This window comes from Mus musculus, chromosome 13 (genome assembly GCF_000001635.26).
Source record: "Mus musculus strain C57BL/6J chromosome 13, GRCm38.p6 C57BL/6J".
NCBI lineage: Eukaryota > Metazoa > Chordata > Mammalia > Rodentia > Muridae > Mus > Mus musculus.
Window position 1 is genome coordinate 20793664 of NC_000079.6, and position 27937 is coordinate 20821600.

The 27937-nt window shown below is 40.3% G+C and overlaps 1 protein-coding gene across 5 annotated transcripts in view; it reads left to right on the forward strand.

Annotated features, from left to right (window-relative positions):
* The first annotated feature begins 439 nt into the window (after positions 1–439).
* Aoah (acyloxyacyl hydrolase) overlaps positions 440–27937 on the forward strand; it is a 242515-nt gene continuing 215017 nt past the window's right edge. For 3 of the 5 annotated variants that reach the window (XM_011244309.1, XM_017315521.1, XM_011244310.1), the window contains exons 1-2: positions 440–854; positions 22859–22954. In XM_011244309.1, the coding sequence (XP_011242611.1) occupies positions 731–854; positions 22859–22954 (220 nt within the window). In that variant the 5' untranslated portion in view covers positions 440–730. The remainder of the gene's footprint in view (positions 855–22858; positions 22955–27937) is intronic. The other 2 variants (NM_012054.4, NM_001281854.1) reach the window with 1 other exon arrangement.

The window sequence follows — 27937 nt, forward strand, 5'->3', positions numbered from 1 at the left end:
CTGACAGCTCATTGTTTTCTGCATATCCAATAGAAGACTTTAAGAAAGCTGGGCCCTGCAAGAAATACTCATTCTTTGCTAGAGGAAAGTCACCGCTGACCAGAAGGCTCTCTGACAAAGCAACGAGTCCATCCCCACACATACAGCCAGTTAGAAGAAAGCTAAATAAGTTTAAATATAATTCTGCATTACACTTTATAGTCATAATTATTCTACATTACAACTATAACTTCTTCACTATGTGGGTGCTGCCAATCTGATTGCTGAAGGGCTGGCTGTGTGCAGGTGGTGTTAAGTTTTCTTCTTAGGTTTTACTTTACATTTCATTTCATTTTGTAAGAATGAAACAGGAAGGGCCTCTCTCTTCCAAGCCAACAGAGTGCTTCGGGCAAACCTCAAGGTTCATGTGGTCACTGACTTCAGCCAGAGGCCGGAAGTACTGTTTCTGTCAATGTGCAACTCGGGTATTTCTTTTTCCTGAAGTCTTTGCTCAGAGGGACTGCCTTACTAGAACTTCTCCAGCCCTTCCAGATCTGGACATCTGAACTTCTCTCAGACATGGCAGAATAGCTACTGTGTGTGTGTGTGTGTGTGTGTGTGTGTGTGTGTGTGTTGCACAGTGTGCTCGAGGCAGTGTGCATTGGGGTGTGGTAACTACAGAGGGGCCAAGCAACATTGAGAAGTGGAGTGATCTTGTGGTCCAAGAGTGTGGTTCCTGGTACAGCTCAGGATGAAGTTTCCCTGGAAAGTCTTCAAGACCACCCTTCTGCTTCTTCTGCTCTCTCACTCATTGGCCTCTGTGCCCTCTGAGGACCAGCCAGGTGACAGCTACTCCCATGGCCAAAGCTGTTTAGGTATGTACATTTTAATTTTGTCTATGTGTTCATAACAATGAGGTCTGGTACTTTGCTTGCACAATAATTCCTCAAGATCAAAATTAGATATGGTGGTACATACCTGTCTGTATTTATAGCATTAAAGGAAATGGGGCAGGAAGATCACCAGATGGAAGATAGTCTGGGCTATATATTGAGACCCTGTCTCAAAGGTGAGCAAACAAAAAACCCCCTTCTGTGATGGGGAAGGTGTTCTTTTGGATCAGCTCCGTTCGTATCTGAAATTTTCCGTTCTCGACATGGTGCTGAATTTAGACATCTGGACTGCATTGCTCTCCTCCTCCTCCTCCTCCTCCTCCTCCTCCTCCTCCTCCTCCTCCTCCTCCTCCTCCTCCTCCTCCTCCTCCTTTTCCTCTTGCTGGTCTGTTAGTGCCTCTTACCTAGCCTTCTCCATACTGTTGTGTTCTCCTTAGTTGACAGGGATAATAACATAGACTTCATTGGGGAACTGTGAAAACTAAGACCCTGCATGTGTGTCTGTGACATTCGTACACAGTAAGGGTTCATCCCCTCAGCATCCTTCAATTTTTTTAGGGAATTTAGCTATAGTGACCTGACAGAAACTCTGAGCACTGACTGAGATCTGGCTTTGTGATTTCTCCTTCATAGGAACATTTTATTTCCAAATTCTCTTTGTATTTGCTTTACATCTTCTGAGGACAATGGGGAATAAGGTGAAACCTTCTATGCTGGCCAGTTTTATGTCAAATGTGACATACGCTGAAGTCATCTGAAAGAACCTCAACTAAGAAGCCTCCATCAGACTGCCAAGCCTACAGGGCATTTTCTTAATTAGGAACTCATGGAGTAGAGTCTAGTTCATGGTGGGTGGGTTGTTTCCTAGGCTTGGTTGTCCTGGGTTCTCTATGAAAGCAGGCTGAGCAAGCCATGAGGAGCAAACTAGTAAACAACTCCCCTCCACAAGCTCTTCATCAGCTCCTGCATCCAAGTTCCTTCCCTGTTTGAGTTCCTGCCCTGACTTCCCTCAGTGATGGACTGTTACCTGGAAGTGTAAACTGAGATAAACCCTTTCCTCCCCCAAGTTGCTTTGATTGTGGTGTTTCATCACAGCAATGGTAACCCTAGCCAGGACAACTTCCATATTCATACTATACAATGGACATGTAGCAGAAGAGGGGACTGAGATGGCATGGGTAGTGGAGCCACATAGACTCAGAACTAAGAAACAATTACGAGTAAACAGACTCAATATGGAGTCCTGCCCAAAAATCACCCTATGGATAACTGTGGTGGCCAAATACTACACACAGGGAACCTGGGTACAAGTTCTGACACTTAGGAGTTCTGTGTAGAAGCAATAACAAAAAGTCTGACTTAGTCAGGTTTTGACAAAACCATGATTTTATTATACACACCAGGGAATGTGTCTCTAGAGGCAAAGCCTTTTTAAAATAGCATTCAAAGAACCCGATTCAATGGTTCCTTTGGAACCAGGTGTAGGATGAGGGGTCATCTTTACTTAGTTTCCTAAAATCACAGCTTGCTGCCATTCTATTTTCTCAAAGCTGCTTCAAGCTTATCAAATGAAATCCACCAGGGAAAGTCTCCGGGAGTTACTTCTGTTTCCAGGGGGATACAAATGGGTTTAGTCTAGCAATCTACCATGATATCCCCAGACCTTCACACCAGTAGAGTGGACACAAGGTTCCCATTTCCTTCCCTGCCAGGTCCCCAGCAAGGCTGTGGATTGTTGGAAGCCATGTTAAGAGAATTCCAGGAATATGCTCTGTATATCCACTGTTGCAGAACAAATGAAAATAATAGCCATTTGTTGCAGCATGTTGTTTTGTTGTTGTTTTTTTTTTTTTTCAGTAAGGAATTTGGATACAGCCTGGATGGTGATTTTCTGTACCACATAGGTAGAGGTCAGTGGCTTAATGGGTCTGAAACTAAGATAGCTTCTACACACACACATGCACACACACACACACACACACACACACACACACACACCTACCTGATCCTTTCTGCTCCCATCCACATCCACTCCATCTGATTGCCAATCCCAGTTTTATAGCAGAGAATACCTGGGCTGCCATCATACCACTGAATAAGAGGCGAATGGGAGTAAGGAAAGACCTAGGTGCAGATACAGACCCCAGAGGGGTGGGGTTGTTGTAACGGACCAGACACTCTAAAAGGAGTCACCACAGAAGGTACCAGGTTACTGAGCAGCATCCCATTACAGATGAACAGGAGCCTTGTATTGGGGTACTGAGCACTAGACCTGCGGACACAGGTCTGCATCAGAGCTAGCTGTGGGAATTCCATGTCACTCACTAGCCATCCCATCTGCCCTCTGGACTATGTGTTGCCTTTCCAAAGGTTATAGAATCAGTAATAAGCCAGGTTCATTTTGTAAAACATTAATTTCAGTACAGGATGATTTACAAGCCAGATAGTCCTTCTGCTTTTTCATCGACAGTTAAATTAATTCATTGAGTTTTGAGGGTTTGAAGGTACTTTTTAAATCTGAGGAAGCCATAAGGGTTTCAAAGCTTCATTCATGCTCTTGTTCATGTTTTGTTAAGCATGCCCTCAGAATCAGACCATCTTCCCTTCGGCATACCCCAGAAACTCTGGTTGGAGTAAGAGACAAAGGTGGTTCTGGGGTCTCAAAATAGTATAAATGGGGAAAGAGTTTCATTCACAGAGACTGGAGACAGAGCTGTTAGACAGAGCTGGCAGGGAAGGGTGTAAGTCATGGTCATAATTTGGGGACACACAGATTTCAGTTTGTCTGTCTCTAACTGGGCAGCAGCTCACAGACACAGTTTCTGTGGGTATCAGGAAGCATTTCCTTTTGCCATTCACATTCCCTGTGGATGCCAGGAGTTCTCCTCTTCCTTTCCTCACCTCTCAACAGTGATTTAGTTCTCAAACCACCACAATACTCACGGATCTCAGACTTAGAGTGGGCTCTGTCCTTAGCCCTAAGAGCTCCTTGAGCTGTAGCCAAGGTCTCACGGCTATAAAGATCACAGGGCCATCTCACAGCAATCCTATGGTTGCACCCTGTTAGTCTGATATCTTTAGGCAGCTCCAATGACTTCCAGACCCTCTGACTTTAGCGGGTCACCCCTGGTTCTCTGGGGGCCTCTCCACTCCTTCCTCGTTCTGGTAATCTTGTGTACCCTCCTCTCCTGAGCGCTCTGCCTTTAATTTTAAATTATCATTGACTTCAGTACAATCTTTATGCAAATGGAAGCTTTCTGATCACTTGCGTTACTCGTATCCTGTCTAGTTTCTTTTCTCTGTAGTGTCTTGGAGTCAAAATCTTGAAAAGAAAAAAATAAACAAAACAACAACAACAACAACAACAAAAACCCAGATAAACACAACAGAGAATAGAAAGCATCTGTGACTTTCAGACAAGGTCACACAGGGAGCAGAAGTTTTAGAAAATAAAGGCAGCATGGGGATCTTTAGGGGAAACGTTAATAATAATTTCTCTTTGTGAATGTTCTGTGGGAAGAGGAAGGAACAAAAGAATTGCAGAACTAAGTGAAATCTCTGGCACGGTTCTCTCTGGATGCTGAGATCACTCGTGCCTTGCATTTTCTGTGCAGCATTTTACTGACTTTTCTAGCTATTCACACAGGAACAACTGGAAGAGTAAGGAAAAGAAAGTCCAGGCTCTGAGACGCATGAGTCTGGATTCTCCCACTCTGCACATGTGGATTGGGGACGTTGCTTAACCCTCTGCACCTTCCTTCCCAGCAGGATGAGAATCACACACGGCAAGGGAGCATATTACACATAGAGATACCACATCACAAGGACTCAGAGAACCAAGAAAGACTAGGCTGAAATTGTGTTCTAAAAAGTCCAGAGATTAAACCTATTGCAAAGTAGATTCCAAGGAAACTAAATGCTAACATGTGGAAAGTACATGTGTAAATCTGAGGGGGTCTAAAGCAGAGATTCCTCTTCCAAGAAAGATTTCATAGTGGTCTCTGGAAGCTGTGACTGACACATAGATACAACACCCTTGAATCTTCAGTGAAAACACTGGAGAGTTTTGGTAACAGCTGCCTGAAGAGGTGGGTGATGGGTAGAACTGTACTTTAACAGCTAAGCAAAACAGGAAACTTCACAAATCCAGAGTCCATTCTGGAGGGATTGCCACAGTCTCGGGAGCTTTCCTATCCCAGTGAGAGGAAGCAAAAAGAGCCACTTAAGACAGAGCCTCGAAGGCCTTAAGAGACTCTCTGTAGCAACACTTTAAAAAGGAAAGGAAAGGTGACTGGAAGACAGAAGCTTTGCCTGGCACCTGCAAATCTCCCCTAGGCACTCAGCAGAAATTGTGGGGAGAAGATGTTTTAAAAAGACACCCTCCCCCCAGGGGAGGCAGCCTACAGTTTGATCCTCAGAGCCCACATGCTAGAAAGAGAGAAGTAACTCACCTGGTGATGTGTTTAGAGAAAGATAAATGGGGGTGGGGGGGGGAGGATATGTTCTAAGGAGGTGTGGTGAGGTGTGGGGGAATGGGATGCCTCCAAGGGCCCATGCTGAGGCATCCCTTATCCCTGAAGGACCAGCCACATGTATAGTATAAAATAAAGTTTATTCAGGGCATGGGGAGGGGAGTTAGGAGAGTAGTAGAGGCAGAAAAAGGCAGGGAGAGAGAGAGAGACAGAGAGAGAGAGAGACAGAGAGAGAGAGAGAGAGAGAGAGAGAGAGAGTAGAGGCCAGCCATGAACACGTGGTAGGCGGGGGAAGCAGAGAAAGAGCAAGAGAGCAAGAGAGGAGCAAGAGAGTGAAGAGCAGGCAAGCAGCCCCTTTTATAGTGGGTCAGGCCTACCTGGCTGTTGCCAGATAACTGTGGGGCAGAGCTTAGACAGAATGCTAACAACTGTCCTCTGTACATAGGCTGTGATATGAAAACTGACATAGCACAGGACTCTTCAGTGAATATGCACTAAGGAATTTTTAAAATAAATAATAAAATGATTTCATAGTGTGGTTTTCTATAGATATGTAACAAATTGTTCTCCACTAATAAGCTCAAATGTACACATATTCATTGTCTCATAGTTTCTATACATCAGAAATTTGGACATAGTAAACTGGGTTCTTTCTTTGCTCAGAATTGAAAGGGTTAAAATCGAGATGTCAGATGGGTTTTGTCTTAGATACTGTCCCATCCCTATGAAAAGACACTGTGACCATAGCAGTATATAAAGAACATTTAATTGGAGACTTGCTTACCGTTTCCCAGTGAGAGCCATGACCTTCAAGGCAGAGAACATGGAAGCAGGCAGGAAGGCATGGATCTGGAGTAGTAGTTGAAGACAGACAGAAAGAGAGCTACTGGTTTTGGTGAGGGCTTTTGAAATGTCAAAGCCCACCATCTGTAACATGAGGGATGTTCTCTAAAAAGGGCCACCCCTCCTAATCCTTCCTAACATTCAAATATGTGAAGAGGAAGTGGGGAGGTGCGGGGTGGGGGGTGGGGGGGAGAGGGGCCCACCGCAGGGCTGAACTCTCTTTTAGGACTCATTTAGGTCTAAATTTTCACTGGCTGCTGACAGCATTCAACACCTCCCATTTGTAGACTCAGGGTCTCTTTGCTTAAAAACTCAATATTAAAGGCTGCTGTTCAGCATAAGAAGTTAGCAGCGTACTGATGTCTTTTCTGTCCAGCGCCATTTAGAGAAAACTCTTCAGTTAAAAAAAATTCGCTGATTATTTCAGGCCCACTCAGGAAAAAAATAATAACTCAAAGTAAATTGACTAACATCCCAATTACATGCACAAATTCCTTTGTTATTGTGAGCAGAGTAACATGAAACACACCAGAGAACTACACCAGGAACAAAGGCCTCATAAATCTATCTAACAGACATCAAAATGCTCAAAAGGAAGGGGAAAGGCCACCAAACTGAATACTATGTAACATCACATAAGAGGATCTCTGAGTTATGCCCAAAGTCGTTCTCCAAATAGACATTATAACCTTGCACATGTAATAGAGATCAGTAAATAGCAATGGTTTCTGTCTGGACAAGATTTACTGGTGAGATTTTTGTATGCTTTATGTTTTTTTTTTTTTTTCTTTTCAGTTTCATAGTCTGTGTTGTCCGGTTTTGTGTGTCAGCTTGACACAAGCCAAGAGTCATCAGAAAGGAAGAAGCTTAAAATCCAGCTGCAGTGAGCAGTGGGAGAGTCCATTGTGGGCGGGGCCATCCCTGGACTGGAGGTCCTGGCTTCTATAAGAAAGCAGGCTGAGCAAGCCAGAGGAAACAAGCCAGTAATAGCGCTCCCTCATAAGGTGCCTGCTCCAGCTTCCAGGCTCCTGCCCTGACTAAGTTCCTATTCTGACTTCCTTCAATAATGAACAGCAACATGGAAGTATAAGCTGAATAAGCCCCCCTCCCCCCAATATGCTTTTTGTTATGGTGTTTTGTTGCAACAATAGCAACCCTAACTAAATCAGGGCTTTTATGTTTAAGCTTTTATGAATAAACTTCATTCTGCTAATCTGGAAAGAAAAACAAATTGCTCCAATGCCATAGCCTTCTGTTTCTGTAAAACAGAAGCTTACTGTTTTGCAACTCTCAAGTTGTGAACAAAACTCCTGGATAGAGGCTTTGTGTCTGCAGAGACTGATTGATTAGATGTTCAATACTGTGGGGAAAATCGGAAAGTTACAGATCCACAAGCTAATTGCCTTATCTTGGACTCGTTTTAGCAAGAACTTCAAGGTAATCACAGAAATCCATGGGAAAGAACTAAATTGAAAGTATTTTGCCAACATTCAGCAAATTGACTTCAAACAGACACATAAGATGATAAGAACAGACCAAATGAGAAGTCTAGACTTGAAAACCAATGATAATTCCCTAGAGAGGCTGGGCAGACTTGAAATTCACAAAAGAGTCCTTGAGCACAGATCAATGGGAATTATCCAAAACAAAGCTAAAGGAAGACCAGACTTGAAGGAAAATAATTCAAACCTCGGGAACCAGTGCTACGATGTCCAATTTCTCAACATCTGTGAAGTGGGTACTCTAAGGAGAGGAAAGAGAAAGAGGAAGTTTGTAAAGCTGTCTGAATAAAAGGTAACAGTCAACACCACTTTAAAACAGAGGAAAATAGTAACCCATAGAACCAAGACTCTTCATAAACTTCAAACAGAATAAATTCACACTGAATCCTGACACCTCATAGCTGGTCTCCTGAAAACAATGTAATAGGAAGCCCTTGAACACAACAACAGAAATAAACGATGTCTCTTGCACAGGAAAGCAGAGTAACTAATGGCTTGCCTCATTTCTGAGCCGTGCAGGCAGAAGGCAGTCGAATGACATAAGGTGCTGAGAAAGGACAAAAGTTAGTAACCCAGAATTCTATACTGTATTAAATTACAACGTAAAATGAACATAAAATATAAACACATGTCCTGATGAATAAAACCGAGAAGCAATTTTGTCATATAAGAGGTACAAAAGGGGAGCTGGAAAGATGACTCAGTAGCTCAGAACTTACTGCCCTTGCAGAGGACCCAAGTTCAATTTCCAGCACCCACATGGTGGCTTACAACTATGTAGACACCAGGCTCACACACACACTGCACATATGTACATTCAGGCAAAACATTCATATAGGTAAAGTAAAAATAAATAACTTAAAAAAATAAGTACTATAAAGGCGGAAAAGTTGCCACACAAGTGTCAGGACCACAATCCAGTCTTTAGTATATATATAAATATTGGGCAAGTGTGGCCTCTAATCCCTCTGCTTGGAAGACAAGAAATCCCAAGAACAAGTCATTACCTATACTAGCCAAATCCTTGAACTCTAGGTTCCTGTGAGAGACCCTACCTCAACAAATAAGGTGGAACACAATCAAAGTAGACACACAAAGTCAGCCCCTGGCTTTTACATGCATTTTTCCACATATATGAAAACACTCATACACACATATATGCCATATACACATGTACATACATATATGCTCTTCAGACATAAACATATATTAAAATTTAAAAAGGGCTAAAAGAAGAAGTCTTTTGAACAGAGATAAAACATACTATATGGTAATTTAAAGTCATAAGAAGAGATGGAAAGCATGAATTATGGTATATATAAAAGGAGATAATATATTTATATACACAAATATGCTTTGAATATGTGCAATAAGACTACTTAAAGCAGTAACTGTATTGTCTGGTCTAACATGAGAGAATTAGCCCAAAGAGAGGGGAGGAAATGGAACAGTATAGGAGCAAATCTGTAAACTTGTGTGCTAATTAAATTACTATTACTTTGATATAAATTTTGATTGATTGAAGCTACACATTTTAATTCAGGAACCACAAGGAAGACAAACACTCAAGTAAAACTCTAATTAAAAAGTCACTAGGGATAAAAGGGATGAAATAATACTAACTACCCTTGTTTCCACACATAAAAAAAGGAGGTGGGGGAGGGGGAGGGGGAGGGGGAGGGGAAGGGGAAGGGGAAGGGGAAGGGGAAGGGGAAGGGGAAGGGGAAGGGGAAGGGGAAGGGGAAGGGGAAGGGGAAGGGGAAGGGGAAGGGGAAGAAGAACAAAGACAGAAGACCAAACAAGAACACATATGAACAACACAAGCAGCTAGAAATCTCACAGAGTGACATTCTCTGTGGGGACCACACATGTCACACTAAGGTCAATATAATCAAAACAACCTGTTCTTTGTAAAGTAGAATCTAACTAGATTGTGTATACTAAAGACATGCCTAGATTTAAAGGCATAAATAGGATAAAAATACAAGGAAGGAGAAAGATCTGACAAAGAAAGAGAAACTACAAGACTTCTTACTTTGTGGCACAGAATATGCTTTAAGCTATAGAATAGTATAAAAACAAAGTGGCATATTTTAAAATGATAAGGCAATCATTATAATGATAAGAGGTAAGCTATTATATATTTCTATTATATATTGTATTGTCTCTATGTGTGTGAATTTAATAGAAGCCTTAAAATACAAAAAAAAAGATTGTCACAGAATGTAAAGAAAATTATGCAATTCAAAAATATACCGTAATATTTGAACAGTTCTTACAGCTTATAAAAGATAGAACTAAACAAAAATGAGGAATATGTGTCTGGATACCACAAAAGACTTTTCCAACATCTGAGAGTCCCCCACCTAATGACAACAAAAGAGGTGTGCTTTAGGACCGTTTGTGTTTGTTTGTTTGTTTGTTTGTTTGTTTATAATATGGGTACTAGGAGTCAAACTCAGGCCAACATGCTTACAGTGCAAGCACTTTACCAACTTTGTCATCTCCCAGCTCCATTTTTAACTTTAAACGTTTTTACTTTGTTCATTGAAAATTTCCTAAACTACATTTTGATTATTTTCACCCTTCCTGCCTTGTTCTTTTCTCACCTGTTTTTTCTTTTCTTTTCTTTTTTTGAACCCATCAAGACCAATTTGTGTTGCCAAAATATTCTTGGATGTGTGGTCGTCCTCTGGTCAATGTACTAGGCTTAGAGGGAGCTTAACTTCATTTCTTCTTCCAGCTAACAATTAACTGCCAATACCTCCACAAATAGGAGTGAAATTTCATGGCCAACTCCCCTCTCTGTGCTAGAGTTTGGTCTTTCTTAGGCACATAAAGAGCTTATGAATGCTGTTATAACTGCTATGAGTTCATGTGTGCTTTTTGCCCTCCTGTTTCCAGAATATACTTCTAGTCATCACCCACATCAACCTCTCGTTCTATTATCCCCTTTTCCTCAATGATCCCTATGGCTTGAATAGAGAGATCCAGGCAGATGTTACATTCAAGGCTGAGCATTCTGCGGTCTCTTATTTTCTTCACCCTGGCCTGTGATTTCCTTATTCTGCATCTTCTCTTGGGTAGTCCAGGCTCTGCTTCACACTGGTCTGGAAGGATGAAGCATAGCCTGGAAAAGGTGGAGTCTAGGATCGTGGCCTGGCTATGAGTGCTGGAGAGGGGTGGGAGTGGGGGCTGCTCTGAGGATTATAGTTCTTCTGGACAATATTCAGTGAAATAGCTTGTGCACATATACTTTATTTGGGGTGAACAAGGGCTATGTATGAACCTTGAAGAGTGGGAAGGGAAAGTACTAAGAAATGCCTGGAATTCCAGGTACTTGCTGGGCAGATTCTTATCTGGAAAGAGGAATGGGGATGAAGCATTCAGGTCTGTTTGACTTCTCAATGCTCTATGACTCAAGTTTGCAGTGTCTTCAGTAACAGTAATAGAAGTTCTGTTAAGGACTATGTGACCTGCCTCAGGTAGCGGGTGTGGAGGTTCTGTCCTCAGGTAAGGCCAGGCAGAGAAGAAAGAACCCTCCAGGAAAAAGGGGTTCTCCATTTGTGCTGAGCTCAGAGGAACTATCTGGATGTAGTAGACTGTGACCACAAATAGCAGGGTTTGTCAATACTGGCCAATTGTGGATCTCCATGCCATATGCTGCAAACAAAAGATTCTATGATGAGCATTCAGGTCTGTAATAGTTTGACTTCTCCATGTTATATGACTCAGTATGCAGTGTCTTCAGTAACAGGGTCTTACCATTACATTGTAGAGGATAATCAAGTACATTGGTAATAGCTTCTGCAGTTTTGGGGGCTTCTATAGGACCTCATTGGCCAACAGCTCTATCAATAGAAGCAGCCCATTCTCAGCACTGGGGTTTGTAGTGATTAGTCTCTAGTGTCTAGTAGCAGCATTGTTGCCAAGTTATAAGGTAACTTTACCTTAAAATATACATATACATAAACATATACACATATATATACACATACATATACACATACATATACACATATACATATACACATATACATGTGTGTGTATTTATGTGTTTGTGTATGTGTATCCATGCATACGTGGGGAAGCTTCTACAACAGTATATTTTCATATGACTTTTTGAAAGGTCTTTAGTATTATTTATCCCTCTCTATATCTCCTCCTTCACCTTGTCCTCCTCTCAACCCAAATTTAACCCATTCTATTCCACGATTCCTTTTTAACCCTTTATCACAGTGTGCTTTGCATCCTCTTCCTTGAAAGCCCTTCCCCGTAACCTGTCAGTGATTTTCAACAATGAAACATAAGTATTTGAAGATTCAAAGCTAACATCCACCATGAAAGAATACATGTAATCTTAGTCTTTCTCATCCTGCATTACCTCATACACAATGATTGTTTTCAGTGCCATTCATTTACCTAAAAATTCTACAATTTCATTTTTATTAAGAGATGAATGATATTGCATTGTGTAAATACACCACATTTTTGTAGCTCATTCATCAGCTGATGGACATCTAGGCTATTTCAATTTCCTGACTGTTGTGAATGAAGCAGCAGTGAGCAGGGATGAGCAGGGATCTCTAGAGTAGAATACGGAGTCCTTTAAGTAATGTCCCAGAGTGGTGTAGCTGGATCTTGGAGTAGATATCTTTCTAGCTTATTGAGCAGCCGCCACACTGGTTGCCATAACAACTGCACCAGTTTGCAATCCCACCCATATATGTTCCCCTTTCACTACAACCATGCCAGCTTCTGTTGTTTTTTAATCTTCACATTCTAATTTTCATTCCTTTGATAGATAGGGATGTTGAACATTTTCAAAAAATTGTTTCTCAGCAATTTGTTTTTCATCTTTTGAGAACGGCTTAGGTCCATACCCTAGTTTTTAATTGGCTTGGCTGTTGTTTTGTTTTGTTTGGGTTTTGATGTTTAGGTTTTAGGGTCCTTTTCTTTGGTTGGTTGTTTTTTGTTTTTGTTTGTTTTTAGTGTGTTTTTTTGTATAGTTTAGATACAAACCCTCTATCATATAGATCTGGTAAAGTTATATATATTCTGTAGGGTGCTTCTTCACTGAAATGATAGTTTCCTTTGCTGTACAGATTTTTGTTGTTGTTGTTGTTCCACAAAGTTTCCAATTTTAGTTTTGAACTGAAAGCTTGTGTTATCAGGATGCTATTCAGAAAAGTTATTTCCTGTGCCAATGAGTAAATGGATATTGCCTACTTTCTGTTAAATCCTGAGTATCAGGTCTTATACTGAGGTCCTTGAAACATTTGCAGCTGAATTTTGTGCAGGGTGAGAGATGAGGATCTAGTGTAATTCTTCTACATGCTTTCTCCAGTTTGGCCAGCATGGTACAAAGGATGTTCTCTTTTCTCCAATAAGTATTGTTGGCCTCTGTCAAAAATGAAGTAACTGTAGTATTGAAGACTTATACATGTGTACTCTGTTCTATTTCATTGATCCATGTGTCTGCTTTATACAATACCATGTATGTTTCATTGTTTATTACTCTAGTATAACTTGAAATCTGTAATGGTGATAACTCTTACTGTTTGTTTGTTTGTTTGTTTGTTTGGTGTGTTGTTGTTCAGGATTGCTTGGACTATCCTAGGCCTTTGTATTTCTATATTAAATTTAAGATTGTGTTTTCAATTTCCATGAAGAGCCACATTGGAATTTTGAAAAGGATTCCATTGAGTTTGTAGATCAGTTTTGGTAGGATGTCCATTTTCATCATATTCCTCTCAATCCATGAATATGGGAAGTTCTTCCTTCTTTTCAACTTCTTTTCTCAGTGACTTTAAGTTTACATTGTACTCCTTGGTTACAATTATCCTAGAATGTAGTTTTGAGGCTAAGACATTCCTGTGATAAAGTATAGGTTATTCAGTAAAGTAAGCATAAATTTATTTTAAAGGATTGAAATCATGTAGTTATTTATCAAATTAAAATTCAATAATGAGAAATGTGAAAGCAACGTAATGTTTTTTTATGTCAAAACCATGACATAAGAAGCTGACTTATGATACCAGCTGAATCATGCTTAGAGAGCAATGTGACTTTCTTTAGAAGAAAGATTTAAAATCAATAACCTGAATTCTATCTCAAGAATCCAGAGAAACAATGCTTCAGACCCAAGCTAAGTAAAATAAAGAAAATAAACATTAGAATAAAGAATAATTAAATCAAAACAAGTGTATCAATGAAAACCAGATACTGTTACTGGAGGAGATACACAAAATCAATGAACTTTCAAGTGAACTTATCATTTAAAATTGATAAATATAATTTTCAAAAAGCTCAACAAAAGCATCACTATATACCCACAAGAAACTAAAATTATTATAATAGAATATTATGTGTTAAGAAATGTAATGTGGTGAGGGGTGCTTTTGGTGGCCTAAGCCAAGGAGCACCCCTGAGAAATTATGCCATGGCGCAGACCTGGTGTAAAGTGGCCTTACTGGGGAGGGAGAGGAGTGAGGCCCTGGAGCAGGGATAAAGCAGGTGAGTGGACATGTAGACAGGCAGACAGATGGGAACAGAGTCGTGAGGGCAGAGAAAAGGGAGGCAGAGAGAGGAGAGGGGGAGAGAACAGAGAGAGGAAGAGAGAATCCCGGGAACAGAGAGAAAGCTGAGATGGTGGTTGGTCCTTTTTATACCCACTCCCCACCACACACACACCTAGGGTTCCAGGTGGTTGGTTGCAGAGGCAGGTCATGACATGAGCAACTGCTAGGTCTCTGAAGGCAGTCCAGTGGAATTGCCTGTACACTAACATTATGGACAATTTTGTGTCATGCAAGTCAAGAATTAAGATACAATGGGGGAAAAACTGTAAAGACCAGAATACTGAAAAAAATGTCTTAAGAAATAAAAGGCCTGAATGGACCTGTATCAAGTTAAGAGATTAAATTAATAATCAGAAGTTGGATTAGTGTTCTTGGGCTGCAAACAATACAACAGAACTACCACAGTTAGGCTGGTTACAGCCACAAGAATGAATTCTCTCACAGTTGTGGAGGTTGAGGGTCTGAAGTAAACGGTTTGTCTCCTGCCTTCTGGGGTTGCACGTCTTCTTGTTCTTAGTCTTATAGCTGCATAACCCCTGCATTCATAGTCATGTGACCTTTCTCCTTTGCATGTGTCATTGTATCTTCTTGTGAGAATACTTTATTGACTATGGGCCTGGTCTAGTCTTGCATAACCTTATCCTACTACTTGCACCAGTTCCAAATAAGGCATATGATCAAATTCCAAGAAAAACATGAATTTAAGGGACATCAGCCAAGTTCACGAGCTGTTTTCACCTGTGAGTTCCATAAAATATTTGGAAGGAAATAATTTCAATGAAATGTAATTAATTCCTTTCATAAAATAAAAGAGAAGGAAATATATCCCAGTTTGTGTTAGGTTTTGCTCTAGTGTTAAACCCAGACAGACACCACAAGAAAGAGTTAACATTTCATATTGTTACACAACATTATTGTATGAACGTAGATTTTTTTTTAAATCTCTTAAAACACAGAATAAATTCAGCATAGCATAAAATTAAATGAATGCTAGGTACCCGATGACCAAATCTTTGCTAGAAATGCTCGGTTGACTTATTATCTGAATGTTGATTAATAGAATGCACTACATTAGCAAAATAAAGGGTATACATTACCAATCCAGCAGAAATGTGAATTATTTGACAAGATCTCTTAAGATAGCTCAAGAAATTATGAAAGAAAAGTGGATTCCCCCAACTTGATAAAAGGCAGCTTTGAAAACTCTGCTGCTCATTGAAGATTGAGCTATGGTTTCCTTCCCAGATCAAGGGCTAATTTCACCCTCACCATTTCCAACGCCACACACAAAAGCATTTGTTAACATCATATATACAAAATGAAAGGACAATATAAATACTTCACTTTCTTAATTTTTTTAGCTTTCACAAATGTAAGCAAAATAATAAGTATAGTTAAGAAGTAAGTATTAGTTAATCTAAGGGTATATTTATACATATAAGAAAAAAACCTCAAAGACTTCCTTGATTAATGACACTGTTTTTCAAGTCAGTTGATTTTTAGTTCTTTCAGAAAAACTAGAGAAGACAATAAAGTTGTCAGGTTATAGATCATTTCAAGTAATTTTCAATGATAGATATTCTAGACTTTTGGTATGTAAATCTGAGGAAGTTCAAAGAACTGAGTAATATTTCTGCATGAAAAATATAACTATTACCATTTATTTATGTGAATATCTTTCTTGGCACTTGCATGTGAAAAAATGAAAATGGACATGTATGTTATGCTGACTTTTGTGTATGGACAAATAATATTCATTAACAGATATGGGTATTAGTTTAGGAGACCCAACCATTTCATTAAGAATTAGAATTTTTATAAGATTTTACCTTATCATTCAGTAATTTCTCATATATAGGGAAGGCATTTTGTTTTTAGGTTAACTTTATTAATAAAGAAACATGATCTAGAGGAATTTAAAGTCATATTTATTAAATTTTTAATTTTTATTTAAATTTTTATAAAAATGTAATGTAAAAATAATAATAATAATTAAATCAATAACGTTTTTAACTATTGAAATGTATTACACTGGGATAAGATAATTAATGGTAGGAGAAGTGAATAAAATAGAGCTGTAATTGAAAAAGAATCCAAGGTATGGAATTATCAACACAAGTTAAAAGGAGACCATGGTGGTATATTTTTAAGTAAATGTGTATAAGTGCAAATCACTGCTATCATGCTTTATTTCCATCTCCACAAGGCCTAATTTTTCTCGTTGTCTTGCTTGCCTTCTGCTTGCTCTCTAATGCCTCAAGTTCTTGCATTCACCAGTAACTACCTAATATGGTACTCTCTTGTTGCCAATGTTCTTGGCACAGTCAGCAGTTTGAAACTTGCTGGGCATTTTCTCATCAAAAGCAATATTCAGAGTGACAGTTAGGTTAAGGGAACAGAGCCTTAGAACCTACCCAAATGTAGGGAATGGTTAGATATTTACAACAAAAGTAAATTCAGCCCTAGAAAAGACAAATAAAACACTCATAATGCCACACATTTTCATAGATAAGATTCTAAACTTCCATCTCAAAAAGTATTCATGGCCTGGAGAGATGGCTCAGTGGTTAAGAGCACTGACTGCTCTCTCAGAGGTCCTGAGTTCAATTCCCAGCAAACACATGGTGGCTCACAACCATCTGTAATGGGGATCTGATGCCCTCTTCTGGTGCTGTCTGAAGACAGCATCAGTGTACTCACATACATGAAACAAATAAATAAATCTTCTTTCTTTTTTTTTAAGTGTTCATGAAAATCTGTCTGTCCCATGTGGCTGCCCCAGCAGATAGGAGAGGAAGTACGCCTGTTAAAAGTGTCTCTGCTGCAGCACTGTGTTCATGTTATTTATTGGCTGTATCATTGTAGCACTGCAACTCTGGTACAAACACATGAGGATCATTTACTTGCTCAGAATTCTGTGGGTTGGGTCTCACTGAATGACTGTAGCTGAAATAGCCTGGGACCCCATGGGCAGCTGACCACAACTGGTAAATGGTGAAATGGCAGGAATGGATGATCTAGAATGGCCTCATTCATAAAACTGTTAGTTGGAAGGCCTCTGGCTGGGTTGCCTTAATTTCACTCTGGCAGGTTAGCTCACACATGTTAGCTACAACCTAAAAGAGTTCAAATCTCACTGAGAGCCACAGAGCCTCTTGAGGGATGGGTGCCATCCCAAGTCACTGTCACTTCCTGAACATTCTAAAGCGCAGGGAAATGAGTTTCACTCCTCATGAGAAGCAGATTTGTCGATCTGGTCCATATTCTTACTGTACTCCACATGCAGAATCCCGAGCCTCAATGAGCTGCCTAAGGCCCAGAAGTGGACCCCTGTTGCAGGGGGTTATACTCAGACCCATTTGCTCCTCTCGTCACTAAATCGGGGGTGTCTGCTTCTATTAAACTCACTATTTCCAGACAACAGATAAAAAGGGATTTTCCAGGGATGAGCTCGCAGACAGAGATCACTGAGTAAACTGTATATCTCTCCCCTGTCCTCATTTCCAGGTTTAACACTCACTTCAACAGAGCCAGGCCTTTTCTTAGTGGCAGAGGGTAATCTTTACTGGGACAGATTGCTCAGCACACATCTCTTATAGGAAAACAATCACTAGCAGTGAAATCTCTTATTAGACTGTAAGTGAGCCCTTCGTGCTTTTGATTTTTTTCCAAATATAATCTCGTTATTGATTCTTTGGGAAATTCTTACAATGCACCTGGTCACATACATTCACTTTCCATTACTCCCAGGTCCACCCTCCCACCCTTGTACACCGCCCCCCGCCCCCAATGCACCAAGTACAATTAAAGTTGCCCATGTACTCAGCAAAACATGGTCAAATTCCCAGTGGCCAGCCCCTTAAAGATAACTCAGTACTTTCCCATCCCTCCATTCTTGCTGCTGAAGAATGCAATGCATTCACTGCAGACCCCAAATTAATGATTCGACTGGAAGGGAGTCCAGCCCACTGGAGGGAGGTGAAGATGGACCTCCACATCAAAGCTGTTTCCAGACAGGATGTTCAGTGCTTCAAACCCCATTACCTGCATGTCTGTGGGATCCTTTTGATCATAACTCTTCACTAGGCAAAGTGATGAGCATGGGAGGAGTTGCCTGGTCTTCAGAGACAACTGACTTTTATTGTTCTCTATCTTTTTTTCTACCCATCTCCCCGGGGCCTGGCTCCTTTTTATCTACCTAATGATTTTCCAATTTTAGCCAACAGTGCTAAGGGGCTACAGCAGTCAGTCTTTGATGGAATTTCTCTGAGTCAAAGTCAAAAGGGAAGCCCTGTGCCTATACTATAAAGAAGCAGACTTGGTCCCCAGGAGCCCAGGGCACTTTGTACACATCCTTTTAAGCCATGGTTTAAAACAAATGCAAATAAGCGTTGGAATGGATTTTTCAAGAAGGAGAAATCCCAATCCATGGCTCCACTGGAATGGAATTCTGAAAATAAGACTCCAAGAAGTGTCCCTTCATGTCCCACATTCCCCAACAATCCTGCTGATCTGAATGACAAGCTGGTTTCCACATGTCGCCTCCTAGCCTGCCTATTAGGCCATTAATTATAACAAACTATAGTGTTCAATTATAAAGGAGGAAGAAAGTCTGCTGCTAATTAAATTGTGAAAAACATGGAGCCTTCTGTCATATTCTTTCAGGCTGCAGGTCTTGATTCTCTGCTGAGGGTGCTTTTCCTCCCTTCTTTTCTGCATGGTCTCTTGCAAGTCACCTCTTCCTAGTCCTTCGGCTGCTAATTGCCATAAAGTTGTTATAAACTTAAGAAGTACATTGTGACTGCCCCTTCAACAGGGATCACACTGTTTATCTGGGAGCCCATCAGGTTCTAGTGTTGTCTTGCCCAGGACAAGTTTCTTTAGTTGAATGCATGTTTCCTCTGTTAAAGCAATGTTACCAGAGTCCTCTGATTTGAGATGCAGATTTTGTCATCGTCCCTCCTATGCCCACCCAATACTTGAAGAAAGAGAGGACCAGTGAGGTGTTTCTCTAGCCACGAAATCACCCAGTGTACGTTGCTCATGTGAGTCTCCTTCGAGAGGCAGTCCCTCAACACGTCCTGAGGATGCTTCCTAAGATTTTCTTTACTCCCTTTTTTAGTACTTGTGTGTGGTGCTCTTTCACGGTGTCTCTGAAGTGGAAGAAAACTGGAGCTAACTCTTCTCTTTCCAGGAAGCTGGTATCCAGGAAGAGGAGTATCTAATGCCAGTCCAAGGTCATTAGTACAGTGGGCTGTTTATGTCCATGGCTCACAGACCTGTGTATTCAATCAACCTCTGATCAAAATGTGTTGTAATTGTCTGTCTTGAATGTATATAGACTTTTTTCTTTTGTCCCATTCCCTGAGCCATACAGTTTAACAACTATTTGCAAACTAAACACATCACATTAGGTATTACAAGTAACCAAGAGGTGAATTAAAGGATCTAGAAGGGTATGTATGGTTTAAGGATCTTGAACATTTAAAGATTTTGGTACCTGGCCTGGGGTGGGGGTGGGGGTGGGGTTACCAGAAAGTGTCTGTCACAGATAAGGAGAGATGTCTGTATAGACTTCCAAACAACAGGGCAAGAATGATGTGGCTACTGATTGGGTAGAGAGATGAAGGACCACTAACAAGGGAGGGGATGGAAAACAATTTATAAAGACTTTGAGGAAGGGGTGGGACTAAAATGAGCTTACTTCATGATATAGGTTTATTGGAGGGGAGTAACATGCTAATTTTGATTTCCTCTTAAGATTCAGTATCTCAGAGAATGGTGTCTTAAGGGAAACTGAGGCAGCATGACAATTCACAAATGTTTTTATGCGCCTTTATTATCTTATTTTTAACAAGAGAATATTATCAAGAGAAGATGGTTTTTAACATCATTCCTTTGATAAATAGCTACTCTACCCTTGCAGTGGGTCTAGTCTAACTTCTAAATACTCCTAGAATACTTCAGTCATGAAAATCACCCAGAGTTCTTTGTCATCTGCTTAAGGGTTCAGACTGAGAATATTTTTAATGACATCCATAGCAAATTATTTTGTGGGCAGTAATGGAATTTTTTTGTATTTAAGGTGTTCAGAATCATACTAGCAACAGGCTGAGTACTGGACATAATTCCCAATGAAATCTCTGCTTGGTGACAGCACCAAGCCCTCTCCTATCACTTCTGAACCCCATGTGCACCCTGCTTTATGTCCACACCAGTCATCAATCAGTGTGGCTCACCATCCATGGAAAGTCATCCAGAGCTCTGCATGCTGGTTCGAAGGAGCGCTGAACATTTGAGAATGTTTCTAATGGCATCTGCTGTCAGGCTCAGGGGAAGCTACCTGTTATCCAGAAGTGGAAACTGAGATAAACCAGTGAGATAGCAGAGCTGGGAAGCAACTGCAGAAGTAGGCATTAACCATCCCCAGGAAACCCCCTAGCAACTAGTGACCAAAATGTCCACAACAAGCTCTTGAATAGGCCCTCTTCAAGTCGGTAATCAAGTCTTGCCCTTATTTTATGAACCAGACCCTGTGCTAGACCGCAAAGAAAGTGAGACTCCATTGCACTGTTAAGAAACTTGGAGTCCACTTGAAATTCAAGAATAAAGTTTCAAACGGAAGGCAGATCATTCAAAGTCACAGCATTTTCAAGCAGCTGATCCAATATTTGAACCCATGCTGTGTTTCATTCAAAGCCTTTTCCTTTTCAACTACATTATAGTAAAACTACTTATCACATTCCATTTGCAGTTTAGAGTTTTTAATATACTTGATAAACTCAAAATGGAGGTGCAATTGGTCGTACCAGATGAGTTGAGCAGTTTATTATCTTGCTATCCTGTTTTATATCCTGTCTTCTAAAATGAGATTTCATTGTGTTTCTATTTTAAAAACAGAACAAATATACATGATAATGCTTTTCATGCCAGAGAATATTAATCAAGATCAGCTACTAAATTTATGGTGATGTAAGAATATGGTGATATAAGAAAACCCCCCAAAGGTGGTGAACCCTTAAGCAGATGACAAAGAACTATGGGTGATTTTCATGACTGAAGTAGTCTAGGAATATTTAGAAGTTAGACTAGACCCATTGCAAGGGTAGAGTAGCTATTTATCAAAGGAATGATGGTAAAAACTGTCTTCTCTTGATAATATTTTATTGCTAAAAATAAGAAAATTTAGAAAATATAGAAAATTAGAAAATATAGCCAGTCGATCTTGATGGTTTTATGTTACCAAACACACCAGCAAGTGGGTCCTATGAGCCTGAAAGCACGGGTCTCAGTATCTCATGTCTAGTAGGCACTCCCTCCCCAATCTGAGGGGACAGAGCAATTGTAAGTAAAGTGTTATCAGGCACTTCAGTCTCTATAGAGAGGTGGATAGTTCTCATTTCTTCATCTCATTTTATAGAAGGCCTTCTTTCTTTCTGTCTAGAAATGCTCAGGAGCCTTGCTCATCTTCTCTGGGGGCCATGGTAAGAATTTAGTTTTAATGACACTTGTATGTAGGTTGGAGGTCCTGCTCACTGATCTCGCTTTTAGTCAGCTTCTTCACATGGAACTTGTGGGCTACAAATCTGCTAACAAGTGCCCACTTTCCTCATATTTATGAAGTCTAGAAACTTCTCATACACTTATATATCTTGGGCCAAGACAATAGTTTTATACAAAGAAAGAGTATCTTTTTTTAAGGAAGAGGATGTTTCAATCTCTCCATCAGTTTAATAGATTGGGGTAAGTAATAGAACCTTCTAGAAATGTGATCTAAGCAAGCCAGGGGATGCACACTTATCCTATGCTAAAGTAAGAGAAAGAATACATTCCTACTGTGCCCATGTTTTCTTCTAGACACTCAGCATATTTGCTTCATACTTAATAGTGCTAACTTTATGGCCTGGGGTGTTTCATGGGGTGACATATTTCAAAGACACACTCAATTGCATTATCACTCCTACTCATCAGCACAGTTGCACTCTAGAAAATGTGTTATTTCCTGCTTTATAAGGAAACCAAGGCTTAAAAATGGAAGATATTGAGTCTAAGGTTATAAAGTCAGGACTCAATCCCAGGTCTTCTGAAAAATTTCCACTACTGTCCCAAAATTAAAAATCTGACTCTAGGTCACAGGCCAGGATTTTGTGGGCTAAGATAATAAAGACACTTACTGCAGAGGAACAAGTACAGATCTGAGCAGTTAGAACCTATATAGTATGCACAGCTTTCCTCCTTCTATCTCATGCAAACACATTTCTTTCTCTTAATTTCTTTCACATTGTTTTTTATTAATTTCTCTGGAGGATAAGCCAGATAAATTACTGCCCCTGGGTCACATAACTTACTGGTAGCCAAGCTACTCTGACAACCCCTGACTTTCTGAACCCCCAACCCATAGTCTTCTCATTACATTTCTCACTTCTCTGTAAATACCAGTGTGTTTAGGTATGCAATAGACATTTAAAGGCAAAAGCAAGGGCAGTTTTGAGCCTCAGTTGATTCCTCAAGCATCCAGTCTTCCTACTTTCTTTCCCTAGACCCTTCAGCTCCTGGTGAATGCTGACCTGTTCTTCTGCTCCCCACAGGGTGTGTGGTACTGGTATCTGTGATTGAGCAACTGGCTGAAGTTCACAACTCTTCAGTCCAGGTGGCGATGGAGAGACTCTGCAGCTACCTGCCTGGTAAGTTTGCAAGAGCCCTGGTTCTGGGTCTGCTTGTCTCCTCCTCTGTGAATCACCAAGAGGGAGACTTCTAGAGAAGAACTGGATTGTGCTTTCCTTAGATTGCTATTTTTGTGGCACTTATAAAGACTGAAATAAAATGTCCACTGTAGGCTATTTAGGGAGAAAATGTTAAATGGCCAATTACCATTAGTGTATCACAATAATAATGATTTTCCCACCTGATGATAATTATCTTAAATATTAAGAAGTCAAAATAATAAACAGTTCTATGTTTGCTTATACTCACATTCACAGACTCACACAGTTCTACTAATACAGACACTAGCCTGAAAGGATTTCTGATCTCAAAACCCCAAATGGGAAGTTATCAGAGACACCCATTTCATCTCACCTGCATCTCAGTCAGCCATCTCATTCATCCTACAAAAACCAAGACACTGATAAGCGCTTTTAGAAAGCTATATGTTTGTGTTTCAGACTGAGTAGAAAGAAAACATTTACTCTATTTTCTGTATATGTAATACTTATGTATTTTAGAGCCAAATTTTCTTTCTCTTAGCAGAAACTAATTGATCAAGAAGGCTGACACTAATTTTTTTTCTCTCTAAAGTATGGTATTGAGCCTAATGGTGTTTGTATCTTTGATTTATTTAGTACCCATGTCATTAGCAAAGTATCATTTTCTGAGAATAGTATTGTTCATAATGTGCACTTACAGGCTAGCATATTTAGAACTCAAAAGGAAAGGCTTAGCGAGAATAGCATATACAACCCCTGCTTACCATGTCCCAGATGGACCACTGTCTGTCCCAGTACCAGTGTCTACCAGCTCCTAGGAGGAGGAATGAACTTAACGAGTATTGTTTTTTCAGGACTTAATATTTTCATATTCACTCATATGAATCTAACAGTAAGTTGTAGTTATTTTGTTAACGACTTTTAAAACCCTTTCTGCATAAAAGAAAGCAGATGTAGAATCCACATGAAATGTATGCCTAGTGTTTCATTTTTGAAAGGTAAGCTCCTGTATAAATCACCCAGGTCAAAAAGAAGAGAGAATTACAGCAGTCAGAAGTCCCATCCATGTGCTCCAGATAGTCGTGGCTCTTTTACTGACCTGCAAAAGAAAATATCTGAACTTCGTAATAATTGTTTTTTTTTTTTCATGTTTGCTCTCCTTTTACATTTCCGAGGTCTATTACAATCTACAGCCTAGCTTTTCATCTTTTCCTTTCTTGTAAAATTTAGCTGTGAAATTTGTCTACAGCCTGGGATTTACTGACTTCATGTATGCGTGCAGTGTAACAAAACATGCTTGTTCTGAATGCTGCAGTTTCTCAGGCTTTCAACCTTGAACTCCAATTTGATTCCTTTGGAAAATATCTAATATTCTCTCTCTCTCTCTCTCTCTCTCTCTCCTCTCTCCTCTCTCTCTCCATGTCCCTCCCCCCTCTCTCTCCCTCTCCCTCTGTCACCTCCCTCCTTCCCTCCCCTCTGCAATTCTATTAGCTATTGATGCTTCCTGGTGAAATGTATCAACTTATTAAATGGTATATCATTGGATATTTCTTTATTTTTTTAAGATTTATTTATATTATGTATGTGAGTACAGACACACCAGAAGAGGGCATCAGATCCCATTACAGATGGTTGTGAGCCACCATGTGGTTTCTGGGAATTGAACTCAGGACCTCCGGAAGAGCAGTCAGTGCTCTTAACTGCTGAGCCATCTCTCCAGCCCCAACCATTGGATATTTCAACTGATCATTTAATTCAACTACCTTTGACCTTATCACCTTATTTGAATATTTTCCTATAGAACCTAGTTCAATTATAAAAATCAGGGTAAATTATTCTTTTTCTTTACTTAATAATTTTCAAGAAAGTACATTAGTTTTTTATTATCATCCCAAAGTAATCATTTTCTTTAAAATGCTATATGAAGTCATGATTTAAACATGCCTTGAAGATTTCAGTCAATTGCAACCATTATCCTATTGAAGCACAAATAACCCCTTCTTTGAACAGAATGTCAGAATCTCCTCTACAATTTGACCATGAGCTCAAATAACCTTGAACAGCTTCTTCAGTAACTGGAATAGTCAGGTATTCGAGCCTTGTCTGAAACATTCCTAAAGCTTGAAATGAATTGTTTTTCTTAGGAATCTGGGTTTTTTATTGTTGTGATGGTGGTGGTGTTTTGTTTGTCTGTGGCAAGTCCTACATTATAACTAAAGGTGGGTATTTGGGGATCTTAATTATACTGGATAGTCAATTTTTGTAGGCCTATTCTATAGACAGAGATAGAAAACACACATATACACACTTGTACATACAACAAATACACACATACACACCAAAAACTCCTTGGTATATGAGTTCTTTCCAAGAAACTCTTAATTAACAAAAAGCCTAGTGTGAGGCTGGAGAGATGGCTCCGCAGTTAAAAACACATGCTGCTCTTACATTGGACCCAGACTGGGATCTCAAAACCCATGTCAGGCAGCTCACAACCGTCTGTAACTCAAGTTTCAGGGACCCCAAGACCCTCTTCTGGCTTCCCTGAGCACCAGGCACACACATGGTGCACATACATATATCAAGGCAAAACACTCATACACATAAAATAAAAATAAATAAGTACTTTTAAAATAAAAATAAATAAAATGTTTAGTGTCAGTCAAGTCTTTTTCTTTCAGGTCAAGGGCTGTGCTTGCCAAGTGTTTCGAATGATGCTTTTCCGTTTGTTTTCTGTGAAGTTAGTGATGTAGGCAAAGAAGTGCTTCAGTGTTCATTATTGAATGTTCAAATTCTTGGGCATGTAGTGGTTGCAACTATATGTATTTCCTAATTGAAGGAAAGGCTTTTTATGTTTTCAGTTTCCTTGGTTTGGGTTTCTTAAGGGATTTCTTTTTATCTGTGTATTGATTCTTCCATTGCCTGTCTGATACTTTACCTCCCACTTGAATCCCTTGCCATCTCAGTGTATGGGTGTATGTGTTGAGTACTAGTGTGCATGAGTCCCAGGAAGCCATGCACACTAGCCAAGTATTCTCACTGAACTGTAACACCTGCCTTGATGTCATAACATTAAATCACTTCCTCCTTCATCCTTATTTCTCTGAAGACCATGGCTGTGGAAACTAATAAGGGGGGCATAGGGGAAGAAGGGGGAAGGAAGGAACCCACGTCTGGCCAGAGTTCCTCCTATGCTCTGGGCAGGTGGACATGGGAGGGCTGCCAGTTGCTTTCCACTCAGCCCTGGGTGGGCATCTAAGCCACTGACCCCACTCGATGGGGGGGGGGTGAACAAGGGGCAGCCCCTGATGCCAAGATCCCTGGGGTGACATCCTCTGCCCTGGGGTTATGGGGGAGAGGGCAGAGGGAGAGAGTCCCTAGTCTGGGCCTTGACTGGAGCACAGGGAGGCCTTCCATCAGGAGATTAGAAACGGCTTGTTAGGAGAAAGCCTATCCCATCATCCAAGAGCAGTGGGCCTTGATGAACAGAGACAGTCTATGGTTTTAGAGCTTTAGTGTAGAAAGGCAGGGGGAAAGAGAGAACGTAAGAGAGAGAGAGAGAGAGAGACCGGCCATGGCCAAGAGGAGAGAAAGGGGAAAAGGAGAGAGAGAAGAAAGTCTAGAGTAAGAGGTTAGAGAGAGAGAACGAGGAAACTGAGTGAGAGGAGAGAGGAAAGGAGAATGAGGTGGGGCCAAGTAGCCCCTCTTATGGCGGGCTGTTTTCTTTACTGTTGCTAGGTAACTGGGAGGAGTCTAGCCTGAAGGTCAGAAGTTTGGGGCATTGTGTATGTGACTACTAACTATGCTTCTCCTGTGGGGGCTGTGGGGGCAGTAACTTCAACAGGAGCCTTGAGTCCAGGAGACAAGAGAGAACGCCTACCGTGTCATGTAGGTGAATTATCACCACTCCAGGGTTCAGACCTCAGCTTGACTGGAGACCAGACTGTTTGTGTATAGCCCAATGCCCCACACATGTCAATTTTATTTGTTCTGTGTTCATTATAGTTTAAATTTAATTTCTTTTATAATTTCTATTCCTCCCTGCTTTCTTTAATCCCTTATTAGAGACTTGGATTTCTTCCCTTCTTTCGTGTCTTATATCATTTTATTAATGACTTCTCTCATTTTGAACTGTTTTAATCTTTTCTTTGGCAAGATTTCTGGCATGCCTTTACTATCTGTAGGAATGTTATTCTTTTTTTCTTATAATAGCTTTGTATGGGAGTTGACCTAGATACATTTCTGTTGCTTAATTTTGTGAAACTAGTCTTCAAAAGCTCTTAGAAAGAGGCAGAATGGTGTTTCTGAATGCTCAGAGTGCCATCTCTGTTGCTTGTTGCTCAGAACTCTGTATCTTTCCCTTGGCCACTTTCACCAGGAGCATCCTTCAACACTATTTTTAAGCTGCTCAGCAGTTTCCACTGATTGTGGGCCCTGCTCACAAGGGATCCGGGAGTCCAGTTCAAAGTGCTTATGAGTATCAGATTACTCTAAGTCCCTAATCCTGACCTTAAGTACTGTGGCTAAATTCCTTCTGAGCTCAGATGCCATCTTCTGGTTGGATTACTCAGCACCTAACACTTCTGGTCTCTCCTTGGGAGCATATTCAGATAGGTCATCTTTACATAACACTATGTTATGTTCATGGGGGTTCCTAATTTTGTTTTAACAGTTTTCTGTGTTAACTGCTACTCAAGTATTGTGTGTGTGTGTGTGTGTGTGTGTGTGTGTGTGGTGGGGTTGTCAGGGCTCAGAGAGATTTCAAAACTCCACTGCTTCCGTCATCACCTTTCCAGTATTCTCCCTTGTGAAGTTTTTAATTTCACATCAATAATTAGGCATCACTTTGCAACATTCTGTTTTTACTCAGCATTCTGATTTTAAGATCTGTACTCATTAAGACAATGCCTCACTTGTTCCTATAGCCATGTCTTTGATGTATACCTCTATTATTGAACATTC